The sequence below is a fragment of the Pogona vitticeps genome, chromosome 1 (genome assembly GCF_051106095.1).
Source record: "Pogona vitticeps strain Pit_001003342236 chromosome 1, PviZW2.1, whole genome shotgun sequence".
Taxonomy (NCBI): Eukaryota; Metazoa; Chordata; class Lepidosauria; order Squamata; family Agamidae; genus Pogona; species Pogona vitticeps.
The window spans coordinates 353,466,934-353,489,071 of record NC_135783.1 but is presented as its reverse complement, the minus strand read 5'-3'; the positions used below and the strand labels follow the sequence as shown (position 1 = coordinate 353,489,071).

Sequence of the window (22,138 nt, the reverse complement as noted above, 5' to 3'; positions counted from 1 at the left end):
CCCCCAAAGCTAGAAAATGCCTCCAAACCTTTGGCCCCTTTTCCTTCTGGGCAGAGCACTCCATATCCTTGATCACTGACATGAATGTCACTCACAAAAGCATTTATCACGAGCCCCAGTCATTAAATTCTTCTGGAGCGAAGATATCAAGCTAATCCAATTGAGCAAACAGAGACCTCAACACCTATCAGAAGGAGTAATTAAAAGCTGCCTGGGGAATCTGCTCGGTGAAAAAACTTTGTACTTGGGGCCCTCATTTGAACATTAATTGCTGCCATTCATCCTACAAATATTTCAAAATGCTGGCTGGTTTCTAAGAAGAGGGCCGTTTGCAGGGAGAAAAGATTTTTTCTGATTTTTTTTAAACCTTGACATTTAAAGTAAATGAGTCTGACTCTAATAGGTGGGAGCGTTAGATTAACCAGGCCGCCACTTTGCAATTATCAGGCTGAGGTAAAAGCAGGGTTTTTGACTTGGCACCACCACCCACCAATCCCCAAGTAGGAAATACATCACAATGCCAACGCATGACAGAACAAATCAGGTCCTCTCAATTGATGGTGCAGTTTAGCTGCTTTAGAATTCATGGGTCACTAAACGGAAATAAAAATTAAAAAAAACTTCTACTCAAAGGCCAGGCACTATTTCAAAAAAGGCCATCAGGGCCAAAGCCAAGTGTCATTGCTAATAAAACAGTAAATATTTTAAAAGGCGATGTACACACTGAGATGACATTGGTCACTGGCCATGCTTTGGACTTGTAACCTCAATAAGCCACAGCAATAAGTCTGTCAGGTAAGGTCCTATCATCATCACCATCGTTGTATTATCAGCGAGATGAGTTGTGAGCGAAGGAGCAAAGAAATCTTTTTTTCCTTCGGATGGGTTCTTGCTTCTTAAATTTAGAACTTGCTAATGGACCAAGTCAAAGGTATGGTTTTTCCAGTAGTGATGTATGGAAGTGAGAGCTGGGCCATAAAGAAAGCTGACCGCCGAAGAATTGATGCCTTTGAATTGTGGTGCTGGAGGAGGCTCTTGAGAGTCCCCTGGACTGCAAGGAGAACAAACCTATCAATTCTAAAGGAAATCAACCCTGAGTGCTCACTGGAAGGACAGATCCTGAAGCTGAGGCTCCAAGACTTTGACCATCTCATGAGAAAAGAGAAGACTCCCTGAAAAAGACCCTGATGTTAGGAAAGTGTGAGGGCAAGAGGAGAAGGGGACGACCGAGGATGAGATGGCTGGACAGTGTCTGCGAAGCAACCAACATGAACCTGACACAACTCCGGGAGGCAGTGGAAGACAGGAGGGCCTGGCGTGCTCTGGTCTGTGGGGTCACGAAGAGTCAGACACAACTTAATGACTAAACAACAGCAACAACAAGTGGACCAAGAGGGTTCCAGCACAGACAAACGGTGACCCTGAAAGCTTCAAGGAATGGAATGGAGGACTCCAGAAATAAAGAGGCCTACACCTTTTGTGGGAATATGGATTGTTATGGTTTTTTGGGTATCCAGACGCGCAAATTCAGCAATAGATAACTAACATGCGTGACAGGAGCTGGCCCTGTCCAAAACACAACAGATATACAGTGGTGCCTCGCTTAACGAGCACACCATTTAACGACGAATCCGCATAGCGATGTGGATTTTGCGATCGTTTTTACGATCACATTGCGATGTTTTCTATGGCTGAAAATCGCATTGCGATGCTCGGTAAGCGTTTCGCTTACCGATCTTCGCATTGCGATGTTTTTTTAAACAGCTGATTGGCGGTTCCAAAATGGCCGCCACAAGTGTTTTCACGCCCTGCCCTCGCTTACCGAGGGCGTGAAAATGGCGGTGCTATGGAGGAACTTCGCTGAACTGTGAGTTTGGGAACCATAGGAATGCATTAAACAAAGTTTAATGCGTTCCTATGGCTTTTTCCGTCCCGTTTAGCGATGTTTCTGCATAGCGACGATTAATCCGGAACGGATTAATGTCGCTATGCGGGGCACCACTGTATCAGTGTTAACATCATGGAACCCATGGAGGCAACTTCTTTAACGTCAGAACTTCTCTTCATAAACCCAGATTCTGCCAGCTACAACGGGCAGTGGCTTCCCCTATTCTTGGGAAAATATCTTGCACCCCCATCAGCTACTTGAAATCAATTTTTAACTGAGAACAGAAATATCAAGGGATGATGGAAGATACTTATTCTCCCCACCTTATTTTTAAAATTGGGCAAACTTTAAGGACAGAGTTACAGTGGGGTCTTGACTTGAGAACTTAATCCGTATTGGAAGGCGGTTCTCAAGTCAAAAAGTCTGTAGGTCAAGTCTCCATTGACCTACAGTGCATTGAAAACCGATTAATCCCGTAACAGGCCGTTTTTGTTCCATTTTGGTTTTTTTCTGGTCTGTAAGTTAATTCTCAGTCTGCAAGTCAAACTTAAATTTTGCGGCCAGAGAAGTCTGTAACTCAAAAAGTCTATAAGTCAAGCCGTCTGTAAGTCAAGGGTCCACTGTAGTTGTGTTAAAATGCAGACCTTGGAAAGGACTATTGGTTTTGATCTGAAATTTCTAGAATCCCCACAACCAGCCTGGACATGTTGGCTGAGAAATTCTGGGTGGTGTAGAGCAAAAAACCAGAACGCACCCCGCCAAGAAATTTGCTGCAGATCATTGAAGGCAAGAGTCAACACATGGAAATACCAAGAGAGCAAATGGGGAGAAAACGATGTTCTTGATCAGATTCAGTCTGGTCCGCCAGTGAGAAAGAGCGGATCGGAGGACATTGTTCTTGTTCAACAAAACACTCATTGTTGCAAGACCGGGGCGGCTGCAGCCGCAGAAGGAAACCCCCTGCAGAAGCAGGAGCGAAAGAGAGAGTGTGTGTTATTCTCTCTCTCTCTGCCCAATCCCTGCTTCTGATTAAGCAAAAAAACTGTCCCGAATTTTAAAAGTCAACAACAACAAAAAACATAATGCAATTCAAAATTTTATCACCTAATCTAAAAGTGCATGGAATGCAGTTAGGTTTCATGTTGTTTTGAAAATGACATCATCCAGATGGTGGCTTTCATTTGTGATACACATTTGTAGTCCATTTTTTCAAGTTTTGCCTCATTCGGCGGGTCCTCTGCAGCCATTTATTGGCCCATAGCTGCCTTCAGTTCATCAACAGTTCTTGGTTGATGGTTGTAGACCTTAGCTTTCAGATCGGCCCAGAGAACCTGTGGCCCTGAAATTTTTAGCCTGTACCAATATGGCTTTTCGGTCCGGAACAGCAGCATTTTGACTGAGTGTGAAGTGCATTCGAAAAGGCCTGTGCATTGAAATTACAGATTGGCTGTTTTTGCTAAATGCTTCAGGGACGAATGCAAGGTGTATACCTATTCAAGCCATGGTGGTGACTGAAAACGGTACAACATACGCTACCGAAAGACCCCACTACAACCCGGTCGAGTGTCGGACCAATAGCTAAGTGAAACCTGTACAACTAGACTAAGTTTTGAAGTAGGAAAAAAATACATTGTGGTACTTTAAAGACTAACCGCTATATTTTAATGTATACTTTTGTGAAACATGTACACTTCTTCAGACCAATGAGTTAGAATACGGAGACATTAAAGCAGAGTTATTAAAGAGAAGGAGCAAGGTGAAGGTTTTCACTGTTTTGGGGTTGTCTGGGGAGGAGAATATGTGAATGTCTCCCTTTGGGATTTTAACTCCAGTTTTTGAAACTGCAGCTGCAGTCAGAACAGATGGCCTGGTTTTGTATCCCAGGAAGCAATTTTACCGTGACTGGAGCTCAAAAGGAAGATTAACGGCAGCAAGGCTAAATCAAGCAGAGGGAATGAATGAATTCAGCAGGGCAGGGAGACAGCAGCCGAACACTATCTGCATCATTCCCCCCCCCCCCAAGAGCATGGCTTTACCAGCAACGGGCGATCCTCCCGGGATACACTGAAACCCACGGGATCCTGAATGGGTCTTTGATCGTACCCTTGGATGCACAAACATCTCTTCATTTCTGGAATGCCCACAGAGCCACATATGGGGTTTGAAACAGGGCTTTACTGGAAAGCATAAGCCATCAGCATTCATAGTAACATAAATCTGTTCATCTCAAAATGTCTGAAGGCTCATTTTCCCTTCCCTTCCCTTCCTTTCCTGCTCTGTTATGGCAAAGGCTATCAAACTCTTGGGAAATTGTTTAAAAACTTAATACTCCTGGACAGCTTCCAACAGTTATGCCCACTTTCCAAGCTATCACCCCCTGTGACCTTATGCAACACACTCCAGATGAATTTTACTCTCTGAAGATATCTTAGGTCTCCTGGTAAGGAGAGCAGGAACTGAACAGCCAGCGGTTCTTCCAAGATTTAGTGAGCAGTGTAGGAAAAAGCCTTGTAATGAGGGTGAAAGAGGAGAGCGCAAAAAACGGTCTGAAACTCAACATCAAAAAAACTATGATCATGGCCACTGGTCCCATCACCTCCCATCACAAACCTATCAATTCTAAAGGAAATCAAACCAGAGTGCTCACTGGAAGGACAGATCCTGAAGCTGAGGCTCCAATCCTTTGGCCATCTCATGAGAAAACTCTTTGGAAAAGACCTTGATGTTGGGAAAGTGTGACGGCAAGAGGAGAAGGGGACGACAGAGGATGAAATGGTTGGACAGTGTCACTGACACGACCAACATGAATTTGACAAAACTCCGGGAGGCAGTAGAAGAAGGAGGGCCTGGCGTGCTCTGGTTCATGGGGTCACGAAGAGTCGGACACGACTAAACGACTAGACGACATAGAAAAAGCTAAAAAGCTCAAGTCCAGCGATCAAGCCAATCTATACAGGGGGGAAGGAACTAGGATTAAGGGATGAACTTAGCAAAGACCAGATCAGAAATGAGATAATGGGGTTCTTTTTCTGCTCCACTTATCTTTTTAATTTATTTTATTTGATATTAAAACTAAAATAGAAATACAATAATAACTACATACAACACACATTGGACTATCTCCCCCACCATAACACCTTCACCTTTGGAACTAGGTCACCAGATTTATATCCCTTTTCACCCCACACCTCTCCAAAAATACATTGATTCTTTTGCTGGCCTATAGCCTCCCCCCCCTAAAAAACATGCTCCAAATATAAATTCCACACATCTTTAAAATCACAAGACTTTACCATTCCTCTTCTTATTTTCATTTCACATGTTAACTTATTATTCATTGCTAAGCTCCACATTGCTTTATACCAGTCTTCCAGATTGATTTATTGGTCATTTTTTCAAATTCTTTGCAAATATTAATTTTGCTACTGTAACCATTATAACAGGGTATTATGAGACAGCGTTCTTATGTGTTAAACTCTGCCGATAGTCGGCCACATGGGTCTAACATTAGCGTGAATGTCAAGAAGACCAAAATTGTGACTACAGAAGAAGTACTCAACTTTCCTGTCAACAATGAAGAAATTGAAACAGGTACGTTTTTGTACACCTTGGTTTAGTCATGTGTCTAAATGGAGACTGATGCCAAGAAATCAAGAGAAGATGGAGACTAGGAAGGGTTGCCAGGAAGGAACTAGAAAAGGTCCTCAATTGGAAGGATGTCTCATTGGAGACAAAGACCAAGATCATCCACACTCTTGTATTCCCGATTACTAGGTAAGGGTGTGGAAGCAGTAAAGAAAGTTTGGGGTGGGGGGAAAGGATTGATTCATATGAAATGTGGGGCTGGCGGAGAGCTTTGTAGATACTCTGGACTGCCAGAAAGAGGAACAGGCGGGTCCTAGATCAACTCAACTATCTCTGGAGGCCAAAATGATGAAACCAAAGCTGTCCTACTTTGGGTAGATCATGAGAAGGCAGGATTCTCTGGAGAAGACAATCATGTTGAGAAAGGTGGAAGGTAGCTGGACAAGAGGAAGACCAAATACAGGATGAAATGACTCCCTAAAGGAGTCTACAAGAGCTGAGCAGTTGAAGGCAGGACATGTTGGAGGTCCCTCACTCATAGGGTTGCCATAAGTCGGAGGTGACTTGACGGTACATCACTACAACACCAGCAGTCACATGTAAATAATGTCATAACAGATTTGGTCCAGAAGGACTTTAGATTCCAGACTAGAGCAGATTAGAAATTCAGGTGCTGTAGCAGGAGGGAAAAAACCCAAGACGAGTCGAAGAAGCCTCAAGTATTTCCACTCAAGTTACATTTTTAATGTTATTTTTCAAAGAGCTTTTGATGTCCCCTCGGCTGCTGTTTCAAGATCGACAGAGAGCTAAAACCAGCCTCTGTACTCTACAAGCCTCGTGACTTTTAAAAATTGATAAGGGAGGTGATGATGTTGAGCGTGAATCCAGGGAAAGGTAGAAGTACTGCAGCTTATTACGCATCCTGCACCACCTTCCGTGGTGATATTGATTTTGAGCAGATGGTGCTGCTGATGAAGAGCTGTATGTAGCACAGTTCTGATTGTAACACATCCATTTTATTCCAGGCCAGCTAATTTTGGAAAATGGTGATGGACGCCTTCTCTCTGGAAACATGACAGCTCCACAAAACGGACTCTGATGGATTGTCATTTCCTTTGGCTGCAATTTGGAAATCTTGCTTCCCATTGTTTTTGAGAACGAGGGCCATCATGAAAAGGGGTAAATGATGTTAACGGAAGTGCCCACACAAAATAAACAGTTACGAGACCTGGCAGCTCCTCCTTCGACCCATAAGGAGAGAAAGGGCCGAGCCAGGTTGCTACGGACCGGCAAGGGGTGCAGGATGGGAAATGTAGAAGGAAACTGATCAAGAGAAATTTGGTCATCATCCTCTTAGAAATGCAGAGCTGGAAGGGACCCTGTGGATCATCACGTCCAGCCCTTGTGAAGGAGGCCCGGGGGGGGGGATCGAACTCCCAACCTTTGGTTCCACAGCCAAATGCCTAAACCACTGAGCTATCCAGGAGTTACCACAGGGCAGCTTTGAAAATGGAAGATTGACTTCCTGAGCTTCTCCCAAACTAGACCCCTCTGTTTGAAATCAGGGCGAAGAGCAAACGAGTTCTTATTCAATGATGTGTGTTTTGATTCTGTTGAATCCATGTTGAAACAGACCCATGGGACGAGGGCCACGGCTGAGCCGTAAAGCTCCCTGCGGAAGGTCACAGGTGCACCTTCCGGCATCTCCAGGTAGGACAGGTAAAAAAAATGCTGCCTGAAGCCACTCAGAGTCAATGCTATTGGTTTAGAAGGGCCCAGGTATGTAAGGTGGGTGCAAGGCTGCTTCTGATGTTCAACGTAATGCACATATTAAGAATTTGTGTGGGGTGGGATGTGGGGAGAAGATGTCATGTTTCTAATACAACGTCCACACCCAGAACTTGGAAAAGTTACTTCTCGGACTGCAACCCCCATCCTGCACACTCCCAGTTGTGCAAGAGGGAAAGTGGTGTTATTTCAGGGTGGGGGTAATTTTTTGACTACTGCTTAAGCAACTTATGAGTCGTTTTAGCAAGGCCTGCCAAGACTTTGGACTAACAATCAGCCTGAAGAAAACACAAGTCATGGGCCAGGGCGTGGACTCACCTTCCTCTATTACCATCTCCACACAAGAATTGGAGGTTGTTCGTGACTCCTGTAGGGCAGTGAATCCTGGACCCTTTGTGCACGGCAGGAGAGGAAGCTGAACACATGCCATATGTGTTACCTCCAATGCATTTTTGGTATCACCTCCCAACAGAGTAGTCCTAGAATGAGCTGGAATTTTTAGCATGCATACATTACTGAAACAGTGATATCTATGTTGGCTTGGGCATGTCGTGAGAATGACTGATGGTCGGATTCCAAAAGATCTCCTGCATGGAGAATGAGTGCAGGGAAATCGCCCCAGAGGGAGACCACAGCTGCAATACAAGGATATCTGCAGGTGGGATCTGAAGGCCTTGGGAATGGACCTTAACAGATGGGAAACCCTGACCTCTGAACGTTGAGCCTGGAGGCAGGCGGTGCATCACGGCCTCTCCCAATTTGAAGAGACCCTTGTCCAGCAGGCCGAGGCAAAGAGGCAGTCCCAAAAACATCAAAATCAGGGAGCTGGACAGGGGACAGATGGTATTTGTTTTCAGTGTGGAAGGGATGGTCACTCTCGAATTGGCCTTCCCAGCCGCACCAGACGCTTTTCCAAGACCTCCATATAGAGCACATGACCATCGTCTGTTGAGACTGAAGGATGCCTAAACCTAGCTTAAATAAATAAATAAACCAAACCCACTAGCTATTTTAAAGCGATTAACTGTTGCATAGAGTTTTAGCTGTTGTGAGCCACCTTGGATCTCCTATAGCGAGAAAGGTGACACATAAAATATATAAATAAATACATGCATGGAATTTTTTAAATGGACAATTCTGGAAGTTATGGTCCAAAATAGCAACATTTGGTACTGTAATAACACTTTATTATGGATCTGCACTTGCTTACCTGGAAATCGCATAAGGCCTCATAGTGTATTATTAAATTATTATTATTATTATTATTATTATTATTATTATTATTATTATTATTATTATTATTATTATTATTATTATTATTATTATTATTATTATTATTATTATTAAATCATAGCTTATTAGCAAGGTACCGGCTGGTTGTGCTTCTGGGCATCTGCGCCATGAGACGCATGTCCAGGAACACAATCGACACTCTGTTGAAGAGCAGCACTTTGCCACCAGAAGTTAACCTGACTTTGCAAGGGTAAATTAGGATTCTGGTCTTTTCCAAGCTCTGAGCACCCCTGAAGGTTTCCCAGCCGGCACAGTCTCTGGTGCTTCCAGACAACATGTCATCGTATTTTCTGTTGTAAGATGCAGGTGGAATTGTTCCCTCCAGTTGGCGGAGATAATGGATTTTCCTTTTTGTTTCATCAATACTTGTGATATTTTCCTATCTTTTCTAAGTGTGTCATTTCGACACGGCTCATGGATTACAGGTGAGGAGACGTCTTAGGAGTTCCAGCCTAGACACAGCTGAGCAAGGGGAAACAGGCTGTGTCGTTTGGGGTTTGGGATAATCTTTTAGGTAGTGCTAAAATGTTTGCACCTGCTTCTTTAAAATGGAAAATTGGTGACACCTTTGGAATATAATGGAATGCAAATAATAGTAAGGAAAAATTATCTCCTTTCCAGACACTATCATTTTAGTACAACAGTTAGTGGCCGTGACTGGAAAGGTTTCTTTGTAAAAAAACAGATTTTAAAATTAGCTTAAAGAGTTCTACATCTTAATAATGTTCAGTAAAACACTCAATTTTCTTCAAAGAAATGGCCAATCACTACCATTAACCCGCTGAATAAAATGGCATAATAAGGAAGAGTATTTTTACCCATAGTTCATAAAATTCATAGATTACATATGTGTCTGGAAAAGGTCAGAGGGCTCAAGAGCCATTTTTCAGATTTGCGGTCATCCAAAAGCTCATACTCCCTAGAGGGAGAGAGTAACCTTTCATTTTAAAATGTTATTAAATAGCATAATAGTAATTCTAAATATTATAGCAATTAATTTATCATTTTTTAGCTTTAGTTTCTTATTTATAAGATTAAAAGAACATTTTATTACGGTTATTCATACTGATTTGAGTTTTTTGTTAAGACTTTAACAAGGTTAAAGCAAATAGAAAAAAACAGAGAACTGGCACTTCAAATGGCAGTTTCTCTATTTCTTCAAAAGCTCCATCACAGCTTCCCAACCATGTTTCATAGAATCACAGAATAATTGAGTTGAAAGGGGCCAAGTTGCACTGCTGGCTCTTATTCAGCTTTTGATATACAGCAATTCCAAGACTCTTCTCACTCATAGCATTATTGAGCCAACTATCCCCTTTTTAGTGAGGGACGTGGTGGCACTGTGGGTTAAACCACAGAAGCCTGTGTGCTCCAAGGTCAGAAGACCAGCCGTCGTAAGATCAAATCCAGACGACGGAGTGAGCGCCCGTCGCTTGTCCCAGCTCCTGCCAACCTAGCCGTTCGAAAGCATGTAAAAATGCAAGTAGATAAATAGGGACCACCTCGGTGGGAAGGTCATGGCGTTCCATGTCTAGTCGCGCTGGCCATGTGACCACGGAAATGGTCTATGGACAAACGCTGGCTCTACGGCTTGGAGATGGGGATGAGCCCCGCGCCCTAGAGTCGAACACGACTGGACTCAATGTCAAGGGGAACTTTTACCTCTATCCCCTTGTAAAAATCATCAGGTAATTACAGTACAATGCAAATTGAACTCAAAGATCTGCCAGCTGGAATGGTTTTGAAAAGGGCAGAGGTCTCTTCAGCCAGCGCAACTGTTGTGCTTTGTGCTTGTGAGATCAACCGGCAGAAGAGCTTTTAAAAAGGGCAGAAAGAGGAAAGAATGAAGGTGAGTTATCCCAATCTCTCTCAGAGCAGATTCACAGCCTCCATGATGGATCTGCACGTCATAAGCACTATGTTAGGCCAAGGTCAGGGTAAATTTAAGTGATTCCCAACATCGGTAGAATGTAACGGGTTTGTATTCAGCACTACCTCAACTGGCCTAGCCACCAGTCATTTTGGCTAGTTAAGATTGCACTTTCCCTCGTCAAAGGGATCTTGCTGTTTTTACTTTTGTCGAAAAATGCCTCTTCTTTGCCATGACATATATAACTTTAATGAAGAAAGAATTCTCCGACTGCCTTGCTTTGCTTGTGACCCAACATGTTGACTGGGTGACAGCTAATAGGTGTGACTCAAAATATTTTATGACAGGAATTTTAAATTAGCATCAACAGCACCACATTGAGTGAAATAACCAGTTGCTCTAAAGAAATGGCAAATCACTATTATTATTTACCAAGGAAAGGGTGGGGAGGGGCTCTTTTTTTTAAAAAACATTGTTTATTACATTTATAATCTAGCATTCTAAGGGTAGTTGCTACCCCCTTGAATTGCTAGCGAACCACAGGACTAAGACACACATCTCGTTGGTATTCCACTATTGTTATGCTGCATGCGCACAGACTCAAAATATATAGTTATAAAAGAGCTTTGATGGCCCCAAGAAGATTGAGGCGAATAAAGAGACGATAACAATGGCATCCACTGAAGAAGCTGGAAAAATCGCATTTCTCTATATGAGCCTCTGGGTGTCTTAAGATCAAGAGAGTCCTTTCTCAGAAGAATACCTGGTGATAACACGAGAGAGACGCTCCACGGTGGGTCTAAACCCCCTTTCAACTCCTTGATGTCCTTCTCATTGGAAAGCAGGCCTTTGGCCGTTGATCAGGACCTTTTAATTGTGGGCGTTACGTTGGCCGCTCCGGCTGCTGCTTTTAAATGCCGTAATCTGGTTTCAAATGCTTTTAAACTGTATTTACTATGCATTTAATCTTGTTTTAACCTAGCAATTTATTTAATGCTATTTCAGTCTTGCAACGTCTTGGCGGAAATCCAGCAGTAAGCTACAACCCAAATAGCCCCCCCCCTTGAATCAGCGGAGGGATCTGATCAGTCAGCTCCTCTGTCTGTTCCACTGATACAAATGGGCTTCCTCTAGTTGCCAGTTACTTCTGGAACAGCACCGGGACTATCGGAGAGGAATCCAGACAGATGACACCATCACGCGGCTTTCCCACAAAATAGAAGCTAACGAGCCACAACGGTTCTGCAATAAATCCTTGTCAGGAAAGGGGTGCGGAAGACGTACTTTCGCCTCTGCAGTGAGGGTAGGAAAATGGCACTTCCAAGATGGCCCCTGTGAGGTAACCGTTGCTCATGGACATATTTGTGTCAAAAATAACCAATTAAAAGTCTGCTGCCTATTTAAAACATTGGGAACTTTGTTAGCAAGTGGAAAGAGCCTTAATTCAATTAATCTGATTACTCAACGGCACATGGATGCCTTAACGGAATAGAGACTGTGTGGGACCGTTTGTGCAACGACATGGACGCCCATGTTTCTACTGTTTTCCCCGCCCCAACAAAGCTTCTCTTTCCCTCAGGCCGGGTGATCCCTGAAATGTATATGCTCCTGTACGAGCCCAGAGTGCCAAACGGCTTCAAAACTGGAGGTGAGCAGATATTATGGTTTTGGACTGCAAGACCCCGAATTCCCTAGGCAGATCTGCCTTCTGGACAGTTCGGACTCCAGCTCCTGGAAGACCTACAGAGAAGGAAGAGGATGATGACAGACACAATGATTATGTGTCGCCAAGTCAATTCTGACTCATGATGACCCTTTTCAGGGTTTTCCAGGTAGAGAACACTCAGAAGTGGTTTTGCCCTTCATTTCCTCTAGGGGGTGCCTTGGGACTGTGCAGCTTGCCCAAGGCTACCCAGGCTGGCTCTGCCCCAAGGAGGCACAGTCAGGAATTGAACTCCTAATCACTGAGTTATCCAGCCAGCACAGACATCATCATCATCATCATCATCATCATCATCATCATCATCATCATCATCATCATCATCATCATCATCATGTGCTATCCAATCAATTCTGATTTATGGTGGCCCCTTCTGGGGTTTTATAAGTAGAGAGTACTCAGAAGTGGTTTCCCATTCCCTTCTTTTGGGGGTACTTCTGAGACTGCGCAGCTTGCCCAAGGCTACCCAGGCTGGCTCTACTCGCAGGAGTCCCAGTAGCGAACTCCCAACCTTTGGCTCTGCAGCCAGAGACCGAAACCACTCAGCTATCCACAACATGGCCAGTGGTAAATAAGGGATTCTTGGTGTTGTACGAGAAAGAACCCAAGTTCTCTCGCCTCCCCGTAATCTGCAGCAGATCACCCAAAATATTTCACCATCATAATGGTGTAGTGTAGACACGCTCCTCTCTCTCTCTCAATATAAAAGGAAGCAGCACGAGTGGTTCCAAGCCTTTTTTGAGCAGTGCCCCACGGCGTACAGTTTTGGAGGTAAAAAAGGAAAAGGAAGCCCCATTTATGAGATTTCTTTAATTCATATAAATGGACGTCCTTCAATGCGATTTAGCTGGGTTGTACAAAGCCCAGAAGCAAAAAATGGATGAGTTCGCCAGACGGACACAATAAATCAAAAGAGCCTTCACTTAGGATAGGTGCACAGAAGTGCCAGGAGTCTGACTTGTTTTCCCCGTGGTAGATAGAGGGTAATTGAATTCTACGTGGCGAGCCTGTTTGATGCTATGCAGAGAAGTCTCGGCTACCCAAGTTGAGAAGGCTCCTGCACGTGGGTGTCCCTATTAGCACAACAAAGACAACGGGCCCCCTTTCAAGCTGCTCATTATTTTCTACCTTTTCAGGGGAGGGGGGGAGGATCCGCTCGGTGCCATGCGACTCCATGCACCCTTCAAGGTGCAGGATTTCCTCTCTGGGGAGGCGGCAGGCTTTGAGCGCCGCTCGGCTGGCTCTTTGCCTTTGAGAGAAAAGCTTTCTCCCTTTCAAGCCGTAAAGCTCCTTTTCACCGTCCTGCGCCTCCCCCTCCTCAGCAGCATCGTTAGCAGTAGCACGATGGGGACTAATTCCCCAGGAAGACAGAGAGAAGAACGGGCAAGGGCTTCTCAGGGAAGTGGGGCCAGAGGACAGCGTTACACTGGTGATGGATCGCCAGGAGACCCGAAGGCCACCCAATGCAACCGCCATCCACTCCCGACACCCGCTGGAGGGCAACTCAGGAATTGCAGTCCTGAGGTGCCCCACGTGGGCATATGCCAGTCTGTCACTGCCTGGCACCCAAGGGGCATGGCCAGGCTCCTGGCCTCCGATCTAGGCCAGGCTGTGGCCCGGCCCACTTTTGCGATAGCCGCAAGAGTATTAGCGGGGTTCCTTTTCATGTGCTATTTTAGGACACATCCTAAGAGCATTGACACCAACTTGTAAGTTAAACAGAATTTGTTTTCACACTGACTTTCTCAAGACTGCAAAAAGTTCCGACGTTGTGATGGATTTTGCATGTGTACAGGAATCCATGGGGGGGGGGGAAGAGATTGCTGCACAAATTGTATCGGTTTGACAACACTTTCAACTGCCCACGCTCCGTACCACGGAATCCTGGGATTTATAGTTCGGGGTGTGGGGGGAGACTCAGAATTCTCTTCTATAGTTTGAGAGGCAGCCCAGCTGCCTAGCATGAAATTCTGAGGACCAAATGACAGACCTCAGGATTCGGCAGGATGGCGTCCTGACTGATAAGATGGTATCAGACCATGATCTGTGTAATGTAAGTTTGTCCTAAGAGCACAGTTTGGAAACCCAAAACTTTAGCTTTTATGAGTCAAATGGTCCAGCTAGACTGGAGAAAACCAGCTGGATCCTGAGCCAAGCAAGAGGAGGTCCCACAATTCCTCGCCATGACGTGATGCTCCATGCAGAGACTTACCCGGCTTGGAAGACCGTCTTGCGCAAGCGTCTGCTGCAGGGCTCCAGGGGCGACCTCCTCGAGGTGCAGGACACGGCAGAGCTCCGTCAGCTCCTCCTGGCCCAGGGAGCCCGCGCCGGTAACGTCAAAGCTGTCAAACAGCTCCTTGAGATGGGCTTCGTACTGGTCCTGCTCAGCTTCGTCCATCCCATAGCCCACCACGCTCAACTGGAAAGCAAAGCACAGAAGAAGAAAAATTATAACCCCTTGCTTGAATTCCAGAGAATGGCCATTCACCTATCGAAGCAACAGCAGGAAAAAAAGGCTGGCGGGAAGGTAACACCGAACTATGGTTTGCGCTAACTGTAGCTTAAGTTTCAGCAATGATAGATATAGTTCCACTGTACGTGTAAACCATGTTTTCTTTCCGGCCTCCCTGCCCACCCGAATTCTTCCCCACTATGGCCTCTCAGGGTGAACAACTTCTAGAACCATGATACTGCAATTTTGGACGCAACACTAAACCACAACCTGCCCAAATCATGGCTTGTACTAGGCGTCTGTGGTTTCAGATTCTAGTTTGTCGGCCACTCCCAAACTATGGTTTGTCAGGATGACATTGGCTCATGTAAGATGACAAACCAGGGTTTGCCCTGACAAGACACAGGTTGACATTTCGTCTCTTCCCCAAAACCTTCCGGGCTTAATGGACACTTCTGTTTGTTAACCACGTGAACAGGTTTGGAGGTCGCTTCCACGCTGCACTTAATTTGTCCACAAATAGAACTTTTAAAGAAAGGCATCCTTCCAGCTACCCAAACATTTGCCCTTTTTACAGAGCGTGAATATGAGTTTTCATTGGAAGCTTTGATTAGGTGAAGTGTTTTCGCATGAAAAGAAAACCCTGTTTTCCTTGCAGACTCTCCCGTGAGCCCCTTCCGTCACATTTTGCAGCGTGTAAAGGTATTCATTTATTTCCCTGTGAAGAACTTGACAATTTGCCCCGTAAGAGTTCTTTGCTGGCTTGCCGGGTTGCTGTTTTTTTCCTGCCCTACTGATTAACATCTGACGATTTAGACCCATGACACTCTAACCTAGAGGTCTGCTCCTCATTAGCCTCTGGTTCCCCTGATGCACAGCAGAAAGTTGGCAAGTATTTTTTAAATATTTGCAGACAGATAGTAAAAGCAAACATATCTCGGGAGCCAGTCCCCGTTTTAATTGCCTTGCAGCCAGTGCAGCAGCCCCCTACCTCCCCACCCCCCAACCGCCAAGCTTATCTGAATTGCAGAAAAGCCAGCTTTCCTCTTAGGAGGTCAATGCTATCACGCAGTTCAGCTCCCGCAAAATTTATCTCCCTTGCCAAAAGCAAAACCTGACATGCCTTCTGTGCAGAAATAAAATCTCGGTAGCTTCCAGATCAAAGGTAAACACCCAGAGAGTCGATAAGACCCCATCCAGTAAGAAACCGTCTTATCTCCCCTTCTCCTCTCCGTCCAACCTTTCCATTCTGTACACGTCTCTCTACTGCTCCCCTCCTTGTTGCCTTTATAGAAACTAAGTGTTAAAATAATGGTGCTGAGATGCTCCGGAAGCCATGCTTTCCTTTAGACGCCATCCTCAGCCAAGGATGCCGTGACCCTATGGACGCATGATCTGATGGGCATGCAGAAGCAGCACGCTTTGCATGAAAAAGAACACCCAGTGTTCAGGCAACGATGGTAGCAAGGCATGAGGTTATGAAGGACCGCCAGTCCAGAAACGGCATTGGAACACCATGCATCAACAGCTCTTTTTTTGGTCAGGTTTCCCCAGTATCTTAACACAAGATCTTGGTTGGCCCGGGAACCTTCAGAATGCAACTGCCTAGGGACAGATGGTTTTTCCTGTAGTGATGTATGGAAGTCAGAACTGGACCATAAAGAAGGCTGACCGCTGAAGAATGGATGCTTTTGAATTGCGGTGTTGGAGGAGGCTCTTGAGAGTCCCCTGGACTGCAAGGAAAACAAACCTATCCATTCTGAAGGAAATCAACACTGAGTGCTCTCCGGAAGGACAGATCCTGAAGCTGAGGCTCCAATCCTTTGGCCATCTCATGAGAAGAGAAGACTCCCTGGAAAAGACCCTGATGTTGGGAAAGTGTGAAGGCAAGAGGAGAAGGGGACGACAGAGGACAAGATGGTTGGACAGCATCATCAAAGCGACCAACATGAATCTGACCCAACTCTGGGAGGCAGTGGAAGACAGGAGGGCCTGGCATGCTCTGGTCCATGGGGTCACGAAGGGTCGTACACAGCTAAACGACTAAACAACAGCAGCAAAGGGACAGACAAACCAAATTGCAGTTTTAACAGGCTGCCCTCCATCAATCATGGAAGCTGAGCTGTCACCAAGTCCGCACAGTAGCTTATCCAGCTGTTCCAAATAACATCTGGAACTGGCCAGTGTCAATGACTGGTGAGGAAAAGGGCATCATCACTCAAAACGGCAAAGCCAGAAGGGACCCTCTGGATCATACCCTTCTCAAGGAGGCCCCAGTGCGGAATCGAACTGCCAACCTCTGGCTCCACAGCCAGAGACCTCAGCCACTGAGACACCTTGACCTCTAGTGTATTTTCCAGTTTTCCCAAAGTAAAAAAAGATACATAACTTCTTCGTGGTACACTATTAACTCTTGAAGAACCCAAAGAACACGTGTTCCAACATGGTGGAGTGATACAGATGTGACTCCGGAGCAGATTTGCTTGGAAAGGACACCTTGGATAGAATCTCGTTACCTATTCACATGGGCCGACCTCCATTGTCATCAATGTCAGAGGTGAATAGCTGCCGGTCAAGAGGTTGGTGCTGTGGTTGCACACTGGGTCCTATGAGTGCTGCATGATGGGGGGGAGGAGGGAACAAAACCCAACACCCAGCACTGGTTCCTTAACTGGTGCCAATCCACCGCTGAAATCTATGCTGATGGGAACTATGTAGGCAGGCACAGAATCATGGAGCATGAAGGGGGCCTCTAAGGCCATCAAGTCCAACCCCTTGCTCGAGGCAGGAATACAAATCAAAGGAGATCTGCCAGGGGGGTTGTCTAAGTTTCTCTTCAAGGCCTCCAGTGTTGGAGCGCTTGCCACCTCCCTCCAAGGTCATTGGTTCCGTTGTTGTACTAGTCTAACAGTTAGGAAGTGTTTCCTAATATTCAATCGAAATCTGGCTTCCTGTAACTTGAGCCCGTTGTTGCGTGTCCTGCACTCTGGGATGATCGAGAACAGATCTTGCCCCTCCTCTAGATGACAGCCTTTCAAGTCTTTGAAAAGTGCTATCCGACCACCCCTCAGTCTTCTTTTCTCAAGGCTAAACATGGCCAGTTCTTTCAGCCTTTCCTCCCAAGGCTTGGTTTCCAGTCCCCTGATCATCATCCTTGTTGCCCTCCTCTGAACTTGTTCCATTTTATCAGCATCCTTCTTGAAGTGTGGTGTCCAGAACTGGACACAGGACTCAAGGTGAGGCCTACCCAATACTGAATAGAGGGGAACTAGCACCTCATGGGATTTGGAAACTATACTTCCAACGTTCCAGCTATTAGGTCATTCATCATTGTGGTTGTTTAATAATGAGAGGCAACAATTTTACATATGGATTTTCAATTAATAAGCTCCATCATTCTTAATTATGTCAAGTTGGTTCCTTCTTCTGGTGACCCTAATAGGGTTTTTGAGGCATATGAGACCTTTAGGCAGGCCGAGAGAGATTTTTTCAAATAGATTGTTCTGCTCTGTTGTTTTTTAAAATGTTTTTTTAATTGATTTTATTCACTGTTTTTAATATAATACTTGTTTAATTCTTTTTTAATATTTGTATACTTACTGGGTTTTGTTTTGTTTTTGCTTTAAATATTGTCGTTTTAATGATGTGAGCCGCCTTGAGTCCTTTTAAGGAGAATGACAGGGTAAAGATTTTTTAAGTTAAATAATAAAATAAATGCTAAATTCAGGAAGCCGTTCACCAGTGCCAGTTCCCAGTGGGCTCCGAGGGGAAAGCAGGGATTTGAACTCCGCTCTCCCGAGCCTCATTCGATCCACTGTAAGGCACTGATTTTCTATGATTAATCTGATGCCGTGATCCCCTTAGGAACTCAGCCCTTGCATCCTGAGGTAAACAACCCTTTTGCTTACTCTTGGGATCCATCCCTCCAGCTGCACTGAAAATGAGTGGCTGTGAGGCGGAGGGAAAGAACCAGCTCCCTTGCCTGCCAGCGATTCCCTGGGAGCCTGAGGTAATGTTTTCCAAAATGGCAGGAAGAAGAAAAACAAGCTTCTAGGAACAAACAGCCCTGAGCGGAAAGCCGCAGTTCTAGAAATTTATTTCTGGTTCCATACGGAGCAACAAACCTCATGGCTGCTCTCTTTCTGTGACCTCTGTGGGAGCATCCATCACAAGGAGGTTACGAGAGGATGAGGGACCTACCAAGGGAGGCATTCCGCACTGGCATCATGGAGGCGTCAAATCCGCTCCGGAGCTGAGTCCGAGCTTTACAAGAGCTACACCATAGCTCTGAGCACCCTAACCTCAAAATAAATTTGGCCCCTTGGACAATTCCTTTCAAATCCAGAGCAAATGTCGGAGCCGATCCAGAGTGCCGGAGGCATCTGTGTGCGTAGCTACCTACAGGTGGCTGTTATTCGGATTTTTTTTAAAAAAAACACAAGCCAGTTCCTGCATCCTTACTGGGCAGGATATGTGGATTTGGGTCCTTTTGGGGAGAAAGGCAGGATAAAAAAAATATTTTAAATAAATAAATAAATATTTTTCAAAACACAAAATGGTGAGAGCCTGTTCTCCTGGTCACATTGCTCGTGTGAACATGCTCCTTGGACTCTCATTGGACCTCAACCAGTTGGATGTTAGATCAGACTTGGGCTTGGTTTCTGAAGCCGCCCCTTGCCTGCCCGCCCCCCCCAAATCAGGGGCATTAAGGGCCCTTCCTTCAGAGCACAAGGCACTCAATGTCACTCTTGTTCACACAACGTTCCACCACCAGCCTTCGGTAGACAAGATGCGATGGGGGAACGGGATCAGCCACCCTGTTCCTTCAACTCAGGTAGCAAAATGTCTTCGCTTGTACCCTGGATACAACATTTAGGACTTTTTGAGCTTAGAAAGATGGTGAGACCCAGGGGGTGAAGGGAGGGGGGGAAACAGACCAGAGGTGAACACACCTGGCTGACAAGGAACCACACCAACAGCTGAAGGCACCTGGGGTTTCTCCAACTCAGTGAGGGAGGACCATATAATGGCCCCGATTTCTTATCATTCCAGTGAAACCAGATGTTCTATGGCAGGACAGAGGGAACACAGAGCGGTCATTTCATACAAGAAACTACCTTACGCCGAGTCAGATTCTTTGCCTACGTAGTCCAGCACCAGCAACAATGGCTCTCCAGAATTTAAATCAGGATCTGGGAGATCCCTCATGGTCTCCTCCCAGAGTATAAGCAGGCCAGGCCCTGCTTCACTTCCATAAGCCTAGGAGACCAGGTGTGTTCAGGGCATTTTGCTGGTAATGTAGGCATCTATTTAGAACAGGGGTTCCCAACCTTGGGTAACCCAGATCTTCTTGGACTACAATTCCCAGAAGTCTTCACAGCTCCAGCTCTGCTGGCCAGGCTTTCTGGAATTTGTACTCCAAGAACCTTTGGGGGCCCAAGGTCATCTCTCCTCCAAGCGTTAATGAGCCCCAACCCTGGTTTGTCTCCAAAACCAGTGGAGACTGGTGTATACAGGTGGGTTTGCTGGCAACTCAGGTCTCCATTTACCACCACCACCACCCCGGTAGTGTTTTTCCAGCCTTCAAAGGAAAGATGTGGTCAGAGGCAGGAAAGGGCTAAAGCTGGGGTGATGGAAGCTTTAGAAACCAGGTAAAAAAATTCACAGAGAGAACAAGAACAAGAACAAGCCATGTTCAATGGGAGCCGTCTGGCAATGACCAAGCCACCCCGAGCGAAACCTGGCCCTGGAATGAACTCCTTTAAACAGTGCTTGTGTGGGTCTTACAAGATGAACCACAAAATCCATGTCCTCTTACATGGGAAAGGAATTCCCTCCCTCGGTTGCCTGCCTCTGCTCCAAGCATGCTATTTTGCCTTATCTCTTTTAAATCACAGATAATCTCTGGTTATCTGCAAGCAGGTAGAATGAGAACAAAGCCCTTTCACCAGCGGGGGTGGTGGTGGAGGAGAGAGGAAAGGAAGCCAGATGGGTGGCACTGAAAAAGGAATGAATGAATCAATCAATCAATACATGAAGATTCACTTGCATTTTTTTTAAAAAAAGAAGGTGCATTTTTTTCTCCTTAAAAAGTCTATTTTTAAAGTTAAGGTTGAAACGAAAAGGGTGTTATTCCCCTCTTTTTCTAAAACTGCACCAGTTTATGGCTCTTTCAACAATAGAAGCTGAAACATCACTGCTATCCCCCCCCCCCAGTGATCAGCAGGCGATGGTCTCCGATGGCCCCCAGGGCGCAGCTACTTTTCAGCATCCCACAGAGGTGCCAGCTCACCAACTTTCCCCGATTCCCCCCTTCACCAGCTCCCACCCTTTCCATGAAACCTCTGGCCACAACACCTTCGCCCTCCTCCCTCCGTCCAAAACCAGAGTACGGTGCTCTGTGCGGACAGCAACCCACAAGGGACCAAAAAGCAAAGCTGCTGTGAAATGAAAGTTAAGGTACGTCAGAAACCAGAGAGATGTACCTGCACACTCATGGAGACTTGCAAGGTTGCAGAATAGATTTCTTAAGAAAATAATGGGATTAGATGGAGGGGAATAAACTTTTGCACACAACCCCAAACTCCTTGGGGGGGGAATACATTTGAATTGTTCAAATGTAGGAATTAAGTGCCTTTAAAAATAACAACAGCTCTTGAGCTGGAGAATGTCCACGGTGTCGTGGTAAACGTGGAAGGGTAGGCGTTCATCATGGCCATTCCTACAGCCACCTTCTCCATAATTTAAGTGTCCAGAAATGCAGGCAAAGTGGAAAGATCCATAGAAATGAGTTCTGCTAACGTTTGTGCCAATGAAGAACTGGTCTTTTGTAAAGGTAACGGCTCTTAATTTCCCATTCAAGATGAAACCACCCTCAAACTTTTTGCAGGACAGCAGGGAGAGCGTGCTGCAGGGCGGAAATCTGTGTCTCTCCCAGCTATTGTGGGGATTTACAACTAAGCTCACAGGGAACTGGGAAGCCCGGGAATTGGGAGTGGCAGAGAGTCTCACAGTCCCTGCTAATCAAAAAGTCCCAGGGCTTTGGCCTTGCAACACTTCACACCATGGAAATGTGTCTAAACCATTACGGGCCCAAAGGAAAATGCTGGTTTATTTCAAGAAGCAGCTCAAGACTCAATGGTGGGATGGCTCCTCTCTGTCTTCATCAGAAACACACTTCCCTAAAGTCAGACCGAGTGAATATCTGAGAGGCATCCAATTGCCTAGTGAAAAATGTCTCTTAGCAACTCCCCGTCCTTCCCCAGAGACATTTGTCCAGGGATATTCACTGAAGTGTTCCAGCTGTAAAACACAGCACAATGTTCTGGTGACTCTCTCTCTCTCTCTCTCTCTGATCGCATTCTCCCACATCCCCTAACAGCTGCCCAGCAAAATCAAAATTAAATATAAGATTTTCACAAAGGGAGGCAAAATCTGTATTCTCATTCAAACACGCAGGTGCAGTGCCTTCTCTGGGATCCTACCGTGGTAGAGACAGAATACGAACCCAGTGCCCATCTCTACCCCTTTAGGCCATCACCA

The 22,138-nt window shown here is 45.6% G+C and overlaps 1 protein-coding gene across 7 annotated transcripts in view; it reads right to left on the bottom strand.

The window, feature by feature from the left end:
• NIN (ninein) overlaps positions 1 to 22,138 on the bottom strand; it is a 118,894-nt gene that overhangs the window by 83,817 nt on the left and 12,939 nt on the right. For all 7 annotated transcript variants that reach the window (XR_013541007.1, XM_078384208.1, XM_072986911.2 and 4 more), the window contains exon 3: positions 14,357 to 14,563. Coding sequence is in view for 6 of the 7 variants with exons in the window: in XM_078384208.1 (XP_078240334.1) it covers positions 14,357 to 14,542 (186 nt within the window). In the remaining variant the exon portion in view is untranslated. The remainder of the gene's footprint in view (positions 1 to 14,356; positions 14,564 to 22,138) is intronic.